Genomic DNA, 15,714 nt, shown 5'->3' on the forward strand with positions numbered 1-15,714 from the left:
TTGCTCATTTTCAAACTAGCTGTAGGTCACCCCGTGCGAATAAACGGACGTGTGTGATAATGATGAACAATCATGCCCTAGATCTAAAACAGATCCTTATCAAAGAAATGATTGATCAAGAGCGAACAATGGTGACTTGGTATTTATTTAGCCTTACACGAAATTTCGCTTACAACGAGTCATTAGTAAAGTTTAAGTATACCTTACTCTAAAATTCTAGGACTCTGATTGGTCAAAGGTTAAAGTTATGGAAACCGCTAGCTGACTGCTGGGCAGTGTAGCGAAAATCAATGACTATTCATATAGTTCAAACTCACTTCGGTGGGTAAATGAATGTTTTTTGAAAATGGATATATATATATGTATATATAATTATATATAATATGTATATATATATATATATATATATATATATGAAGAGTTTGTTTGCAAAAGCCGGTAAATCCATATTTGCCAAATGGAGATATTTGCGATTAAAGGTCAAGCAAAATAAAGAGAATAATAAGAAAATTTTTGCTTCTTTTGACCATAACTTCAAAAATATACCTTTACATGTAGTGACCAATATATCATTTAAAAGGTATTATTTTGTACTTTATGACAGAGATCGTACTTCAAAATCTTCAAAAATGGACTTATCGGTTTTTGCAAACAAACCCTTCATATATATATATATATATATATATATATATATATATATAAGAATAACACTATGTTTAATATTTGAAAGCAGTAGAATTGAATTTCCGTTCTTTTACAAATTAATATGTAGTCTATATTGTGCATGATGACGTCATCAGCTCACTCATTTCTTTATAAACACCAGTCACCTGTTCAAGAACTTTTGTGTGAAAATAAGCAAAACTTAACAATTTCACAACTTTCCATTTTTTTTTTTTCGATTTCGATCAAATCAGTCTTCTGTTTTGCTCTTTTGGGGCTCGAAATCTCGAAATATCTTCTTCTCTTGAACCGGACGTGAAATCTTATAGTGCTATTATGAGAAGGGTCTAAAGCACTCTGAGTTACTACGTTAATACTATACATGTAGTTTAATTTTGTTCATGGTCTGCCCACTGCCCGTGGTGCCCCATCAGGGCCCAAATTGGGGCCCACATTCCTATCTTCTTTTTGAAAATGCATCAAATTTTCTACAAACTTGTCAGGTATTATTGCCAGTGTGTAATAGATTATAGATATGGACACCATTTCCTCTGAGTATATTCCCCAAAGCTTCGACCCAAGTTAACCATGTTCTTCTTGATGGGTAACAATCTGCAAGAAATGTCCTGCAATAGGCCTGTACTTAGGTGACAGCGAGACACCTCGGGTCTCTATAATCTTTGTTTTTGTTTGTTTGTTTGTGTGTGTGTGTGTGTGTGTGTGTGTTTTCTCTCTCTCAGTCCTTACACGGGTTTCTTATCTAGGCCATTGAGTCCCAAGATTGTCTTCGAGAAGATATGAGTCAATTTTCTCGAAGCATGCAGAACTGGGAAGATAAATCATTGTTTCGAGGGGAAAATGTTAACTCAAGCGGGATGTTGTGTTCTTTATTAAACCTCTATAAAGACAAAAGTTGTACAGTGTATTATAATCACTGATCGCATGATCTCTAATATTAGATCCACGATTAATATTCATGGGCAAGATGCTAATCAGTGCAGTTCCCACCCCCCCCCCCCCCCACCCCCGTGGCCACTTCAAATTGGCATTACACCATCCGAGTTATGGGCTTCTTTCACCATCTACCAGCTCGTGCATATCCCATGTACGTACGTACCAAAAGAGTACAGAAGCTGCATACACGCTAAGAGTGTACACTCTTTGATACACACAGCGGACATCGACAGCTGACACACTGTACAAGTCACCACACATCACACACACACACACACACACGCACGTGTCGTCGTTATCTGTGATGAGTGCGATCATGGCTTCGAAATCGAGAAAGAGACCGGCACGTGGACAAGAAAATGATATATCGGATTCTGTAAGTGACCCTATTTTGAAGTTTTTTGACGAAGAGTTGTTAAGTGGTTTATCTCTGCTTTGACGTTATCTCAAAATCAGTTCTCGTTTCTTGGAAAGATCGCAGTACTTACCATATACCATTACCGAGTAGCCCCGAGTATTCACTTTTGTGTTTGGCAATTCGGCAAACATTCACCAAATCTCATACACGTACGAAACACGAATACATGTACCCAACCAGACCAGACGCCGTACGGAGCACGGCGTCTCCCCGTTTTTACAGCGACTGGGCTGTGTATTACTATAAATAGTTAAGGTTGTAAGTTTAGGTACATTCAACAAGACAGTAGATTTTAGTTTTACATAAGGCCAAGTAAAAAAAGAAAGCAGTTTCTCGTCCGGGTTTTTTGAGCAAGGCGATGAGGGAGGTCCTTACTACACGTATTTCAGTAGTATTTGATATCTTACTATTTTTTCGAGGATTGTCAAAATGTAAGTAATATGTGTTTCTCGTCCGGTAATTCTGAGAAAGGTAACGAGAGAGGGGTTTACTATTTTCTATATCCAATTTATGAAATGAAATATCACTCTGGTAGCTGTGTTATGAGAGACCAGGTCCCAAGTGTGCGTATGTCTTGCCTGCACTCTGTGCATTTTCAAACAAATAGATATATTATGTACCATACTTGAAACGAAACTTCATGCATGCAGAAATACATTTGCTTTTTCTTTCCACTACAGATGTCAAGGGAAAATGACCATCTTAATACTGGCATTTCTGATACCAGTGTACTTGCAATTCTGATGTATTGTGCTATATTTAATTGAAACAGGTATAAAACATGTCTTTCAACAAATGTACGACTGAAATTAATTCCATGATATTCAAAACACTGCTTTATTTATCATTTGTGTTTGTGACTTTTTGAGTCCACACAGCTGGTAAGTTCTTCACAGTACAATTGTAGCACATTCAACTGGAAACTGGCTTGTACAATTGCAGATGGATGTCAAAATGATACTGATATGGCATTATAGCATTAAACATTTAAAGATGTTTCTTCATGTTCTAAAAAGACATTTGATAATCACTCATCATTTGGATGATGAATGATTGTATACCAAAACTACATAAATGTAGCAAAACATGTACCTGTGCAGGTAAGTCACATTCTCCCTTCATTTCTTCCATGGCCATCATTACAGTGCTACCAAGAAGCAGCAGTGATATAAACAGCAAAATACAACGTGTAATGACAATTTCAGTTCACGCTCATCAAAACTGCTTATTACTTTTCAAGGTTTTGGCTATCAACATTCGTTTGTGGGTGTATTTTGTTTGTTTGTTTGTTTTGTGTGTTTTTCCCTCGTGAAAGACGTAATGATTTCTTCGTATCGAACGTAAACTGATGTTTACCGTAAATAAGCCATTCCGCTCAGCTCAGCTATACGGCGCATTCGATTCATCGAACTTGCAGTAACCTCTTATAGGCAGGAGCACATGGCGCATTCCTTTAAACTTGAAAGTGAAGCCACGTGTTTGCACATCGGCGCTTCCACACACAGCGCGGCATTTTGCGATCATCGTTATAGCAGACTTTCCGATTCCAGTCAGGGGAAAAGGAATTGGAATACTTCGGAAAAGACTGATGTTTAAAATCCAATAAAATGAAAAAAGCCTGAAAACAACGCGTGATTATGTTTTCATAGTAAACGATAATTGGAAACACGGAACAGAGTACTGGTATTGCATCCGCTCACAAAGAAGCTCTCTTGAGAAGATGAAAGCATTCCACGCCCCCTGCTAGATAGTGGAAGCTTCCATAATCATCCCAGCAAGTTTTTGGAGGATATACTTGCACTTGTACACATTCATTGCGAGAAAGCAATCAATCAACGCTGAACATTGCGTAGTTTGGCATCTTTATCGTGCTGGTGACCAGCTCGATGCTTCGGCATGTGTCATAACGTTATGTTAAGAGCCTGTAGGCCTCATAAGTCGACGAGTTTAATTCAAAATAGCAAAAAGAGGGAGATTGAAAAAATACGAATTCTGGTGGAAAAATACGAATTTTGGAGCTGCTGAGTACTAATTTGTGCTTCCAAAGGTTGGCAGCTCTGGGCCCCGTTTTATGAAGAGTTAGAATTGATTATGAAGTCGATTTCAACTGTAAGTCTATGGCAGACTGTGTAGTAAGGAAAATTAGAATTGATATTATCTTTTGATAAAACGGGGCCCTGTTATTAAAGCCGTTCGCTGTGCACACGTGCGCTTGAGATCGGTTCTCTCCATCACTGCACTCCACGATTTTTTTTCCAGCTCCAGAACGCGCGCATGCTATGCTGGCTGGCTGGCTCCTCTATGACCACTGTGTAAGAGTTCTGTGTCTATGACTAGTATGTGGTTACATTGCGCAATCAATCTAGCAGCACATGAAGCGGGCAACAGCACGAGAAAAATGTACAGAAGGTGCTCAACGTCCTGTCTACACCACGACGTACTGAGTGCGCTGTACATCACAGCCCAGGCCGCGCCCGCCCGCGCTCATCCAATTACAGTTCAACTGCTTTGTGGGTCATTCCTTCTTGCCGAGCTCGCAGTGTGAAATGCATGCGTTATTACATACGCACTACAGAAGCTACAGCTGTACTACAGCTATAAAGTAGAGGATGCAAGGCGTAATTAGAAATGAGACATCACGATTGGCAGGTGAATTGTCGATTCTTTTTTTCGGCGGCCGAAAAAATAGTAAAATATCAAAAAAGTTGATGCGGTAACTGAAAATCGATGCGGGCGGGGAGCGGGCTGGGACAAGAATTATGAATTTCTTGGTATTTTCAGTGCCATTTTGAAAATAGTAAATAGTAAAAAAATTGACGCGGCGGCCAAAATCGATGTGCGCGAGGACGAGAAACTGGTTTCTTTTTTTACTTGGCCTAAAATATAACGTTACAACAAATGGGACATGCAGCATGACTGCGATCTCAAAAATGCAACCAGCTCACACCCAAAGTGTTCCCACAATATAGCATTCTAATGGGAGGGAGCGCCGCTTTTGCATCATAAAAACTAACAAGGTAAGGACAAGGTTCGACCTCTGTCCCATGCAAGACTTTGACCGTGTGCAAAGGCATATAGGTTTTAACTCTTACATGTAGCGAGGGGTCGAATTTTCAATGATTTTGGACAGCATTATGACCGAATTATGGAGGGCTTTATTTAACTATTTATACTATACACATCTCTATAGAGCATATGTGTATATTAAGAGCCACCAGAGACAGCTGCTTTCCCTTAGGGATGAATTTCAGTCCAGAAGGCTGAAATTCATCTCTTATTCATCTGTATTCAATGGAATCTTCTAAAATGTCTTCTTCTTTTTTTTTTTCAGCTTAATCTGTTTGTAGATGCCCCTGTTGACAAAGATGATGACCAGGACAGCACCGACTCTGAAGTTGACGATGATGATGATGACGTTCAAGCAGATGCTGATGACAGTGATGACATTGACTATGATCCTTTCAAAAACTTTGAAAGTGATGATGATGACGAATATGATGAGGGTAATTTGTTTTAATTGCTACAGTGATGATGCTTGTATTCTACAAACTTTGTGAGTGTGGGGTATTTTGATGAGAATGATGTCAAACATAATGAAGACATAACAAAATATAATTCTGATTGCAATGATAACAGAATTGGCTTTAAACTATTCTTCATCATTATTAATCATTTGTAGGAGCCTATTGATGGAAAAGACATCAACTTTGTTTTATGATGCATATTTCAGTGTATTTGTTAATTTTTGGTCATATGTTGAACATATAGTATGCATATTATGCTTCCTCTGCATGGTGTCTAGTAATGAGGACATGTAATTGTTTTTCTTTATCATATCATATTGTTTGTAAAGTTAAGTTTGATCCTCACAGCCTATAGTAGTTGCATTTGAGTACCTGAAACAGTGTGTCCACTGCATGATACATAAAACCTATTTCTCTGTGTGGTCATCTTGTAGACCTTGACAGCAGTGGAGACGATGACAGTGACAGTGAAGGAGGTCAAGGGTCAAGCATGTCTGAGGAAGAGGATGAATCCAGCGATGATGCAGATGATGAGGAAGCTGAAGAAGCAGAGGTGATTGCTGGAACTTTCACAGTTGCTACCAGAGGGCTATTCTGCTGCTAAATAGGAAAGGATTCATTGTAGTGAAGATGAAGTTTCAAACATGATGCATCTCAGCATCTGGTCCGTGGTCATATTGCCAAGACAGTTTCATTGTACCTCGTCATTGAGATGCTACCTGAATTACTGTTGAATGCCAAGTATACTAATGGAAACATATATGACGTTAACATTTCATCATTGAGCACTAGGTTTTATCCAAAAATTGGAACTTGCAAGTCTTATACCAGTTACCCTCAGCACAGATATATGGTTTTGTGTGATGCACATTCGGACTAGTAAAAAGATCACAAAAAATAAATGAAAGGAAGAAATACCAAAAACATTTATCACTTTGACTGATAATATGCTTGATAATGATGTTGATCTAATAGCCAGCTGGTAGTTAAGACATGCAGAACTTTGTCTCATTAGTCTGTCAATAGTTTGCCCCCCCAAAAAAATTAGCCTCATGTAATGTCACATTTTAACATTTTTCTCTGGTGACCATTTTAAAATTTTTGTCTGAGCTCTGAATGTACCTGTTTTTTAGCTTATCTGATATTGACAAGATGGTTATTGAAAACTTCTGCTGTTTTGTTTAGTTTGATTTTTACTTCATTTTTCATTTTTCTTGACAGAATGAACGTAAAAAGGGCAAGGACAAAGCAAGAAAAGAGAAAAGCTTGCTGAGGAAAAAGAAGCAGGACTCACAGGAAGTGGCTGTAAAGGATGAAGTTGAGTCCTCACAGTCGGGCTCTTCACAGAATGCTCAGAATTCTGAGGCAGAAGCACTTGATAACAGGACAGACACAGCTCGGGTTGATGAATACGATTTTGACTCGTCAGATGAAGAGGTGATTATTTTGTCTGTCTTTCCCCTCATTACTTTGAAACCTTATTCTGTTAGAAAACGTCTATATGGTGGTTTGTATGTTTGTGTTTATGATCCTGGTGGTGAGGGTTAATTCATAATGCATGTCTTGTATTTTTTGGTTTTCTTTCTTGTGAGGAGGAGGCAGGGGCTAAAGCTTACAGAAGCTTAGACAGACTAAGCAAACTGAAGAAATCATTTTGTTTGCTAACTTATCTGAAGAGCAGTGACCATGTGAGGAAATGCTATATGTTAATACATGAACTCATACCTTTGCTACTCCAGAACTATTAAGCCATTACAGTGCAGGAAACTGATAAAGCATATGTCCAAGCTACATGGGTCCATAATTTCTCTTCCCCCCCCCCCAATTTATATGTTTTAATAATGTGACATATATGGTTGTTGCTTCTAGGACATCCGCAATACAGTGGGCAACATTCCCATGGAGTGGTATGAAGGATACAAGCATCTAGGGTATGATGTCAAGGGTCAAAAGATTGTCAAACCTGAAGGTCGTGACAAGCTGGAAGAATTCTTGAACAAGATGGACAACCCAGACTACTGGTAATGTATATAAGCTCCAGGAAAATCTTTTACATCTGTGGTATGCTTTGAGTACATGTAACTTTATGTGCTGCATTGCAGCATCCTGTTTGATATCCTCTCCTCTCTCCATCTCTTCTTTCCCCTGTCATCTCAATTTGTCTTATCTATTCCCTTTATTTCTTATCCTCTCTTCCTGTATCTTTGTCATTTAGCGGATCTTCATTTTAAGTTTGTTTTGTTTTTGTTTTTTGTTTTATTTATGCCATTTTAGTAAATACTCTGTAATGTGTTAAATTGTTTCTCTATGATGTGATGTGATTTTCAGGGGCCTAAGTAATACAAGCTGTGCTTTCAATTTAGGTTCCCCCACTTTGATTATGATGACTAATATGTACTTCACAATTTAATGCAAATATATGTTATTAGAATATACTTTTTGATTACATTTTTACCTCCGAAAAAAAAAATTCTAGTATAGTATTAATTATCATTACACAGTTTTGTTTGTTCTTTATTTTTGTGAACCCAAAGTGGACAATCAATCAATCAATTGTGATTTCGCATTGCTGGTGGGGATAACCAGCTATACAGGATATTCTCTGAATTTCTGTAGAGCTGTGTGTTTTAATGACATAGTGAGAAATGTGGAAATCTTCTGGTTCTCTGTTAAAATGAGTTCACAGATTATTTTTACTTTTTTAAGGAGGCTTAATTTTCTCATGGAGGAGGTAGAGTCATCAGTGGTAGAACAGCTAGACAATCAAATATATTTCCTTTTCTTTTTTTATCAACTCAGGCGGACAGTGTTTGACAAGAAGCTGGGAAAGGATGTTGTTCTGAGTGAGGAGCAGCTGATGACCATACAGAGGATTCAGCGGGGCTTCTATCCCGAAACGACCTTTGACCCCTATGAAGACTACATCGATCACTTCACATACGAGAAGATGATCCATCCAGTTACCAGGCGGCCAGCGCACAAGCGCAGTTTCATCCCATCACTCACAGAGAAAGACAAGGTAAAAGTCCTGACTTAAAAAAATATAAAAAATCTTGTTGAGGTCTCACAGCGTTACAAATTCCACAAAACCGTAGTTTGGGTATATTTACTAGATTTGTATTTAGTTTGAAGTTGTAGAACATGACACAATTGTGATTTGATTATGATAATTTGGTGATAGAAACTAGTGAATGATATGATTCACGTTGAGGCAACATTGTTATTCTAAAGAGAATGTGTGCCTGTTTTGGGGGATGGTAACAATTTTTAGGCACAAGATGTATGGCTCCAGGATAGATATAAGAGACAAACCCAGTTTCGTAATGGACAGAAGTCAATGTCATCCCTGATTGCGGGTATAGAGAAGACTACTGTAAAAGTGGAAAGATTCGTGGTGTTGAAATTTTTGCGCATTTCGCGCAACCAGCAACTAGCGCGAAAATAAAAGCACGCGAATATTTTTGCTTGCCATGTTTTACTGTGTGTGATGTCTTGATTCCGCGGAATTAAAAACACGCAAAACTCTTCTCACCTGGCCAAGCGCGAAAAATTAGTACCGCGAAAATATCCACTTTTACAGTAGTCTGAACATTTGTTGTCTTTGTTTTCAGAAGATCTCACAACACAGTGTTTGTGTTCAGTATGATCATCAGCGTGTGGAGGATGTGGTTCTAAAACAGGGCTCTTGGCTAATGTAGGTTGACTCTTTGGTCTTGTTCAGCCACATTCCGAAGCATGGTGGTAAATTGTGACATTAATGATTTGATACATCAGGTGAGCAAACTGGTGCATGCCATGAAGATGGGCTGGATGAAACTTCCCAGCGAGTTGGAGGCAGAGAGAAAGAAGAAGGAGGAGGAGGAGAAGAAAGGTCCAAAGTTCTACGACCTTTGGGGTGATGAGGAGAACATCAAACTTTCCAAGCGACACCACGCCCACATCGCAGCACCCAAGTTGAAACTGCCAGGCCACGAGGAATCCTACAACCCTCTACCAGAGTACCTCCCCACAGAGGAAGAGGTGAGATGTTGGTTACTTGTGAAAGATGTGCTATGATTTATTGCTTTCTTTTGTTATTCTTTAGCATTTGTATCCCATTGTTCAGAATGTCATCATTCAATATAATATCTCTGTTGGTTAATATTGTTATTAATATGAAAAAGAACAGATAGTTACAATCCTAATTGAACACATCGATGTGTGAAAGGATTACAGTATACTACAGGGGAAGGAGGGAATGGGTAAGAGAATAATAGGTGTGACTGACAAAACAAAAATCTGTACCTTGTCATAATAGAAGAGATTGATATTGTATCTACAGATAAAGATAAAATGAGTTTCCAAGACTTGCTAAAATGATAACTAGCAAAGGATAGTGCTGCAAACTGACTAAATCTACTGATGCTTAGATCATTGCAATGAATGGGCACATTAGAGCTAAATAATTTCACAATCTTTGAGCATGCTTTGAATTCTATAACTCAGATTCTGGCTTGGAATGAAGAGGATCCAGAGGACAGAAAAACAGATTTCTTGCCCAAAAAGTATGACTGTCTGCGCAAGGTTCCGTACTACCCACGCTTCATCCAGGATCGCTTTGAGCGCTGCCTTGACCTCTACCTCTGTCCCCGACAGAGGAGAATGAGGGTGAGTTTTTGTTTGACCTTTGAGCCTTCCGTGATGACCTTTGACATTTCATGATAATCTTTGATCTTTGCAATAGGGCTTGTTGACATGCCAAAATGACGTTAACATTCCAGAATAGCCTTTAAACTTTCCAAAATTGTATTCAAGCAATGATTTGATGGTACAGACGAAAAGGGTTTATTTTACTTCTTCTTCTTCTTCTTCTTTTTTTCTTCTTCTTCTTCTTCTTCTTCTTCTTCTTCTTCTTCTTCTTCTTCTTCTTCTTCTTCTTCTTCATCTTCTTCTACTTCTTCTTCATCTTTTATTTATTTATTTTTTTTATTTTTTATTTTTTTTTTTTGGGGGGGCTTTTTCCGTTCTCTGCCTCTCTCATTTCATCACTTCATATGTGATTTCAGAGAGTATAGATATGAAGAATACGGGGTAAAAGAGGTAGTCATGGAAATACCCTACTAATTGAGAAGTGACCAGTTTCAAATGTCTTCATGTTGGTCTGCATCAGGTGCAAGTTGAGCCAGAGGAACTGCTGCCAAAGCTTCCACGCCCCAAGGACCTGCAGCCCTTCCCCACCACACAGTCCATTGTCTACGAGGGTCATAAGAGCTATATCCGCTCCATCAGTGTGGACCCAAGTGGTCAATGGATGGCGTCAGGTCAGTTTAGTCCTACAAATCGTATCATGTTGATCCCTGATTTTTGCGACAAACATCTTATTTTAAGGTGTGTTTTGATTGAGAGTAATTGTGCAAGTATATCACAAATGGCACAAATAAAATGAATTGTCTCCACTGAGAATCTTGATTCTGTGTAAAGAATTATCCAAAATTTCTGCCATCATGGAATATAAATGATAAGTCAGCCAATTTTACATGAAACAAGAAATAAGCTGTATAACAGTGTTGGTAGTGTTAACAGTTGACAGTATATACCAACGGCCTAGACATAACCTTTGTGAGGTATATACCAACTTGCCAACTTGCACACCTTTGTGCATGTTAACAACGATTTATGAAGTGTGGTCTTCGTTATTCATGCAAAGTATTGAGCAGGCTGCACAGTGTCACACATGCTTTGAAGCCGGTTCCTAGTGGTATCTTTAACACACGGTAAACCTATGGATGTATCTCAAAAGCACAGGCCTTGAGGATGGTGGATGGTGTCTTGTGTTCTGCTCATACACTTTGAGATGAGGAGCAATATGTTGGTTTTACTGTCACTGCAGTCATGACAGCATAATTTAATTTATTTTCAAAGTTATATCGACACCCGTGTCACATATTTTGTGACTATAACTTTTCCAGGCTCTGATGACAAGACACTGAGGTTCTGGGAGGTGTCTACAGGCCGCTGTATGAAGACAGTGGACCTCCCAGACACACCGGTTTCTGTTGCTTGGTGTCCAAACCCCGCCGTCTGCCTGGTGGCGGCGTGTGCAGAGACGATGATCTACATCATCAATCCCCAACTCGGCGACAAGATGGTTGCCTCGGGAACGGACCGTCTGATCGAGGGGTACGAGAGACCGGAAGAGCTGAAGACCTCGCCCCTGGTGGAGTGGGATGTAACGGAGGACGAGGAGGAGAAAGAGAAAGGCATCAGGTTGCAACTTAAACATTTCAAGGTACACACAAAATATTCCATGACAATGAGAATAGCATCAATGAGGATGGTAATCTTAACATCGGTCTATATTCTTTGATGAGAACAGATACTTGTGGTGCTGTTGCAAATTGTGACCAACAGAAGTGTTGATGTCTTCACTTCAGGTGTTTCCTTTCAAATGTATGCATTTCTGTCAATGTCACATATGGCTTGTACACTGTGTCATACTGGGCACTAGAATTGCAGTTTTTATGTAGAATGTGCCTATCTTTACCATGACATTTGCAGTTTTATTGATAAATCAGCTTGCTAGAAAGGATTGCAGATGAAAAGACAATCCAATCTCAACATCTATTATCCAACAGGCGGTGAAGAAGGTCACATGGCACGGAAAGGGAGACTACTTTGCTGCAGTGATACCGGATGGAGGGAACTCGTCTGTCCTCATACACCAGCTCTCCAAGCGTAGGTCACAGACTCCTTTCAAGAAGACCAAAGGACTGGTCCAATGTGTGGCCTTCCACCCTTCCAGACCATTCTTCTTTGTTGCTGTGAGTTTATACAGTTCATCTTTGTCCATCCCCTTCCAGTTACTAGTACCTAGGTTACAAAGGCATAGACTGAGACAAATACTGTGGTCAGAAACAGTGACTGAAATGTTTACCCGTTGTGTGGTCAATGTTGAAATTGATGTGCAAGATTCTGCTGACGGTCATGATGATGATAGTGATGAAGATGATGATTTATCATCACTCTTATCATCATCATGACTGTGATTACTAGTAATTATGGTATAGTGGTGACCAAACTTAATAGTTCGGGCCAACTGTACAATGATAAAGGTCAAAATGTGTTTGTCATCAGATATGTAGTGTAGCTTTTGGGATGTAATGCTTTTCGTACCATATAAGTCACCTTTATGGCTGCAATGTAAACTATTTTCTACCTCTGTAAAAGTAAATGCACTTGAAGATAACTCCTTCATCTTAGAATTTCAGTTTAATTATTCAGTTCATAGAAGACCATTTTAAGGTAGTAAACATTCAGTCCCAGTGAAACATTCATGTTATGCTCAAGTAACACAGGATGATTAATCCATCAAATGATGTATTTCTATCCTGCAGACCCAGAGGTATGTAAGGGTGTACAACCTCCTGAAACAGGAGCTGACCAAAAAGCTCATCTCCAATGCCAAATGGGTCTCCAGCATCTCAATTCATCCCGCAGGTATGGATAAGTTACTTCGATCGGTTACCGTAGATACACTACCAATTTGATTAAGTGCTATCCAATAATAAGTCACATTGAAAAGTGAATGTAAAACTTCTCAATGTACTACGGACAATTTTCATATGTTCATGCTATGCCCTTGCAATTTACTTTGTTGGACTGAAACCTACTGTATTGTTCTTTTCTTTCATTTCATAGAGTGTGGGATACATACAATCTTAAAGTCAATTGCACCTATTTGTTATGCTGATACATGTATAAATGAATGGTCCTCTCCTTTGCTCTGTTAAGTTGTTCAGCACCTAGCAGTGTGTAAACTTCAGCTATGATGTGCGAACAGTTCATCTTCTAGCACCATCACATGACATCCAATGGTTATACAGTGGACTCGCATTATAACAAATCCTCGGGACAGGCAGTTTTCTTTTGTTATATCGAAATTTCATTATAACCGAACAAATAAACAATTAAAAACATTAATTTTGTGACCTAGATTTTTGTTACGTTGTAACCGGAATTTTGTTATAACCGTGTTTGTTATAATGGGAGTGCACTGTACAGTGTAGTCTCATTCTACAGCTATTATTAGTGTTTGTGACTTTGCTTGTATGAAGGTGACAATGTGCTGATAGGGAGCTATGACTGCAGAGTGTCTTGGTTTGACATGGATCTGTCTACCAAGCCTTACCAGACACTAAGACACCATCGTAAGGCTGTGAGGGAGGTCAGCTACCACCGTCGATATCCACTCTTCGCCTCTGCCTCCGATGATGGCGCTGTTATGATATTCCATGGACAGGTGTACAAGTGAGTGCATGCTTCAATTCAATGTAGAGGTTCAAAAAAAAAAAGGAAATACAGATATTCACATTGAATTTAGCTGCCCAGTTGGGCCTCAAAAGATAGTCTGTTTTGAAATTTGGTGGTCCAACGTCAATTTTTAGTTGCTCCAGGCCTCCAGGGTCACCACTGATGTCAAGCCAAGCTATTGGTTTTATTCTATTAGACACATTTCCAGTATAAAATGATTCTTTGGCATTTTTTTTACAAATCTTGAAATGAGGCATTCTCTCTCACTTCTTTCTCTTTGTTGTGCAGCGATCTCCTCCAGAATCCGCTCATCGTGCCCGTGAAGATCCTTCGAGGTCATGTGATCACCAACAGCCTTGGTGTGCTAGCCTGTGAGTTCCACCCTTCGCAACCATGGATATTCACGGCTGGAGCTGATGCAACGATACGACTCTTCACATGAAGACCCATAACAAAAAGCTGTGAAATACTTTCTGTGTACACTTGAAAAGAACATTCTCAGTGCCTTGTTATCATGGTGAACTGTGACATGTTAGGACCAGTGCCAGCATGACCTATGTCATCTTCTATGCTAAGTTCTTCACTTGCAAAGGATGAGTCAGAGATGCAGTCTTTGCATCATACCAGATGCTGAATCCTATTTAATCAAATGCTTGGAAGATACAGTTATCTCCATCCCAGAATGGTTCTCTTTCCTACCAAAGCAGCTTCTTCCAAGTGTCAGCAGAGAGTACAACTATGTTCCAGTCTGCTGATTTTACACTACACATACAGGTACTAATATAATGATAAAGGAATTATGGCACGAGTATGGTAACATCATTTTATAGAGCTGCCAAATTCATCCCAGGTCTCTTGTGATTATGTACATGACATTTTGTAATTGCAGCCTCACATAATGTCCACAACTCTTCCTAGCTGGGCATGTTGTCAAATCTAACTTTGGTGTGGCGTTACCCTAAATAAATACAGAACTCAGACACTAACTTTTTTCTCTGGTGGCGTGTTCAGGCCATTAAAATCTATGAAATTTGAAATTTGGTGTACCAAGAAAGAAATGTAGTGACTCAAAATGACAAGTAATGTAAAAATTCATTTGGAATATTAGCTTAGGCCACTAAAAGATAGCCTTTTGGAAATTTGGTGGCCCAACATCAATTCTAAGTAGTCCTGGGCAACTGGGCCACCACAAATGTCAAGCCCTGCTTAAATGCTCACGAGATCTAGACTGATACTATATGTAATGACTTAACCTAGGCCATATTTATTCAAGTTGAAGATGGGGGCAACATGATACTAGTTGAGCCAAGATATATGGCATTGCCCAATAGTAACAAGTGACATTCTTAGCTCTTTTTTCCCAAACCAGTTGGAAATTGTTAACAAATAATATACAGGTAAAAGCCATATAAACCCATCCTCCAGCACACCAAGTTTTGGTCACACGAGTGTAATAACAAAATCAAGCTTTATGAACTGTGAAGCCATCAAGTATGTGCTAATGTTAAGATCAAACTTATAGTTCTGTAAGAGCCTTGTGTGTTGCCACAGATTTCAATTTGACTGCATTCCTTGTTATTAAACTTGAAAATATATGATGGTATATTTTCCTTGGTCTGCACATGCAAAGCCCATATGATCTGGGAGAGTAGCGAGGATTAAAAATGCATGTTTGTATTTATACCCCTCTCATTCTTTGGCAGAAGAATCAAGATGCAGTTTTATAAATTCTTCAGATACATTTCTGATTTGGGCAACTACTTAATATGGATTTATATTTCATGGAAGGTTTAATTCTGCAGAAGACTGGTAAACCTATCACAGCCTAATGCCCATTTGACAGTACATAAAAGAGGGCTACTCTCA

The 15,714-nt window shown here is 39.0% G+C and overlaps 1 protein-coding gene across 1 annotated transcript; it reads left to right on the forward strand.

Moving 5' to 3' along the window:
- The first annotated feature begins 5,965 nt into the window (after positions 1 to 5,965).
- On the forward strand, positions 5,966 to 14,549 carry LOC139709737 (ribosome biogenesis protein bop1-like). Its single transcript, XM_071621692.1, has 12 exons — positions 5,966 to 6,112; positions 6,781 to 6,996; positions 7,429 to 7,580; positions 8,359 to 8,578; positions 9,334 to 9,579; positions 10,045 to 10,206; positions 10,709 to 10,859; positions 11,508 to 11,827; positions 12,174 to 12,359; positions 12,933 to 13,035; positions 13,653 to 13,845; positions 14,137 to 14,549. Exons 1-12 carry the CDS (start codon positions 6,050 to 6,052, stop codon positions 14,288 to 14,290), a joined length of 2,166 nt encoding a protein of 721 aa, XP_071477793.1. The 5' UTR covers positions 5,966 to 6,049; the 3' UTR covers positions 14,291 to 14,549.
- Positions 14,550 to 15,714: the final 1,165 nt, after the last annotated feature.

The sequence above is a fragment of the Diadema antillarum genome, unplaced genomic scaffold, assembly GCF_040938485.1.
Source record: "Diadema antillarum isolate AM-2024a unplaced genomic scaffold, OU_Dant_1.0 seq00001465_RagTag, whole genome shotgun sequence".
NCBI classification, from domain to species: domain Eukaryota; kingdom Metazoa; phylum Echinodermata; class Echinoidea; order Diadematoida; family Diadematidae; genus Diadema; species Diadema antillarum.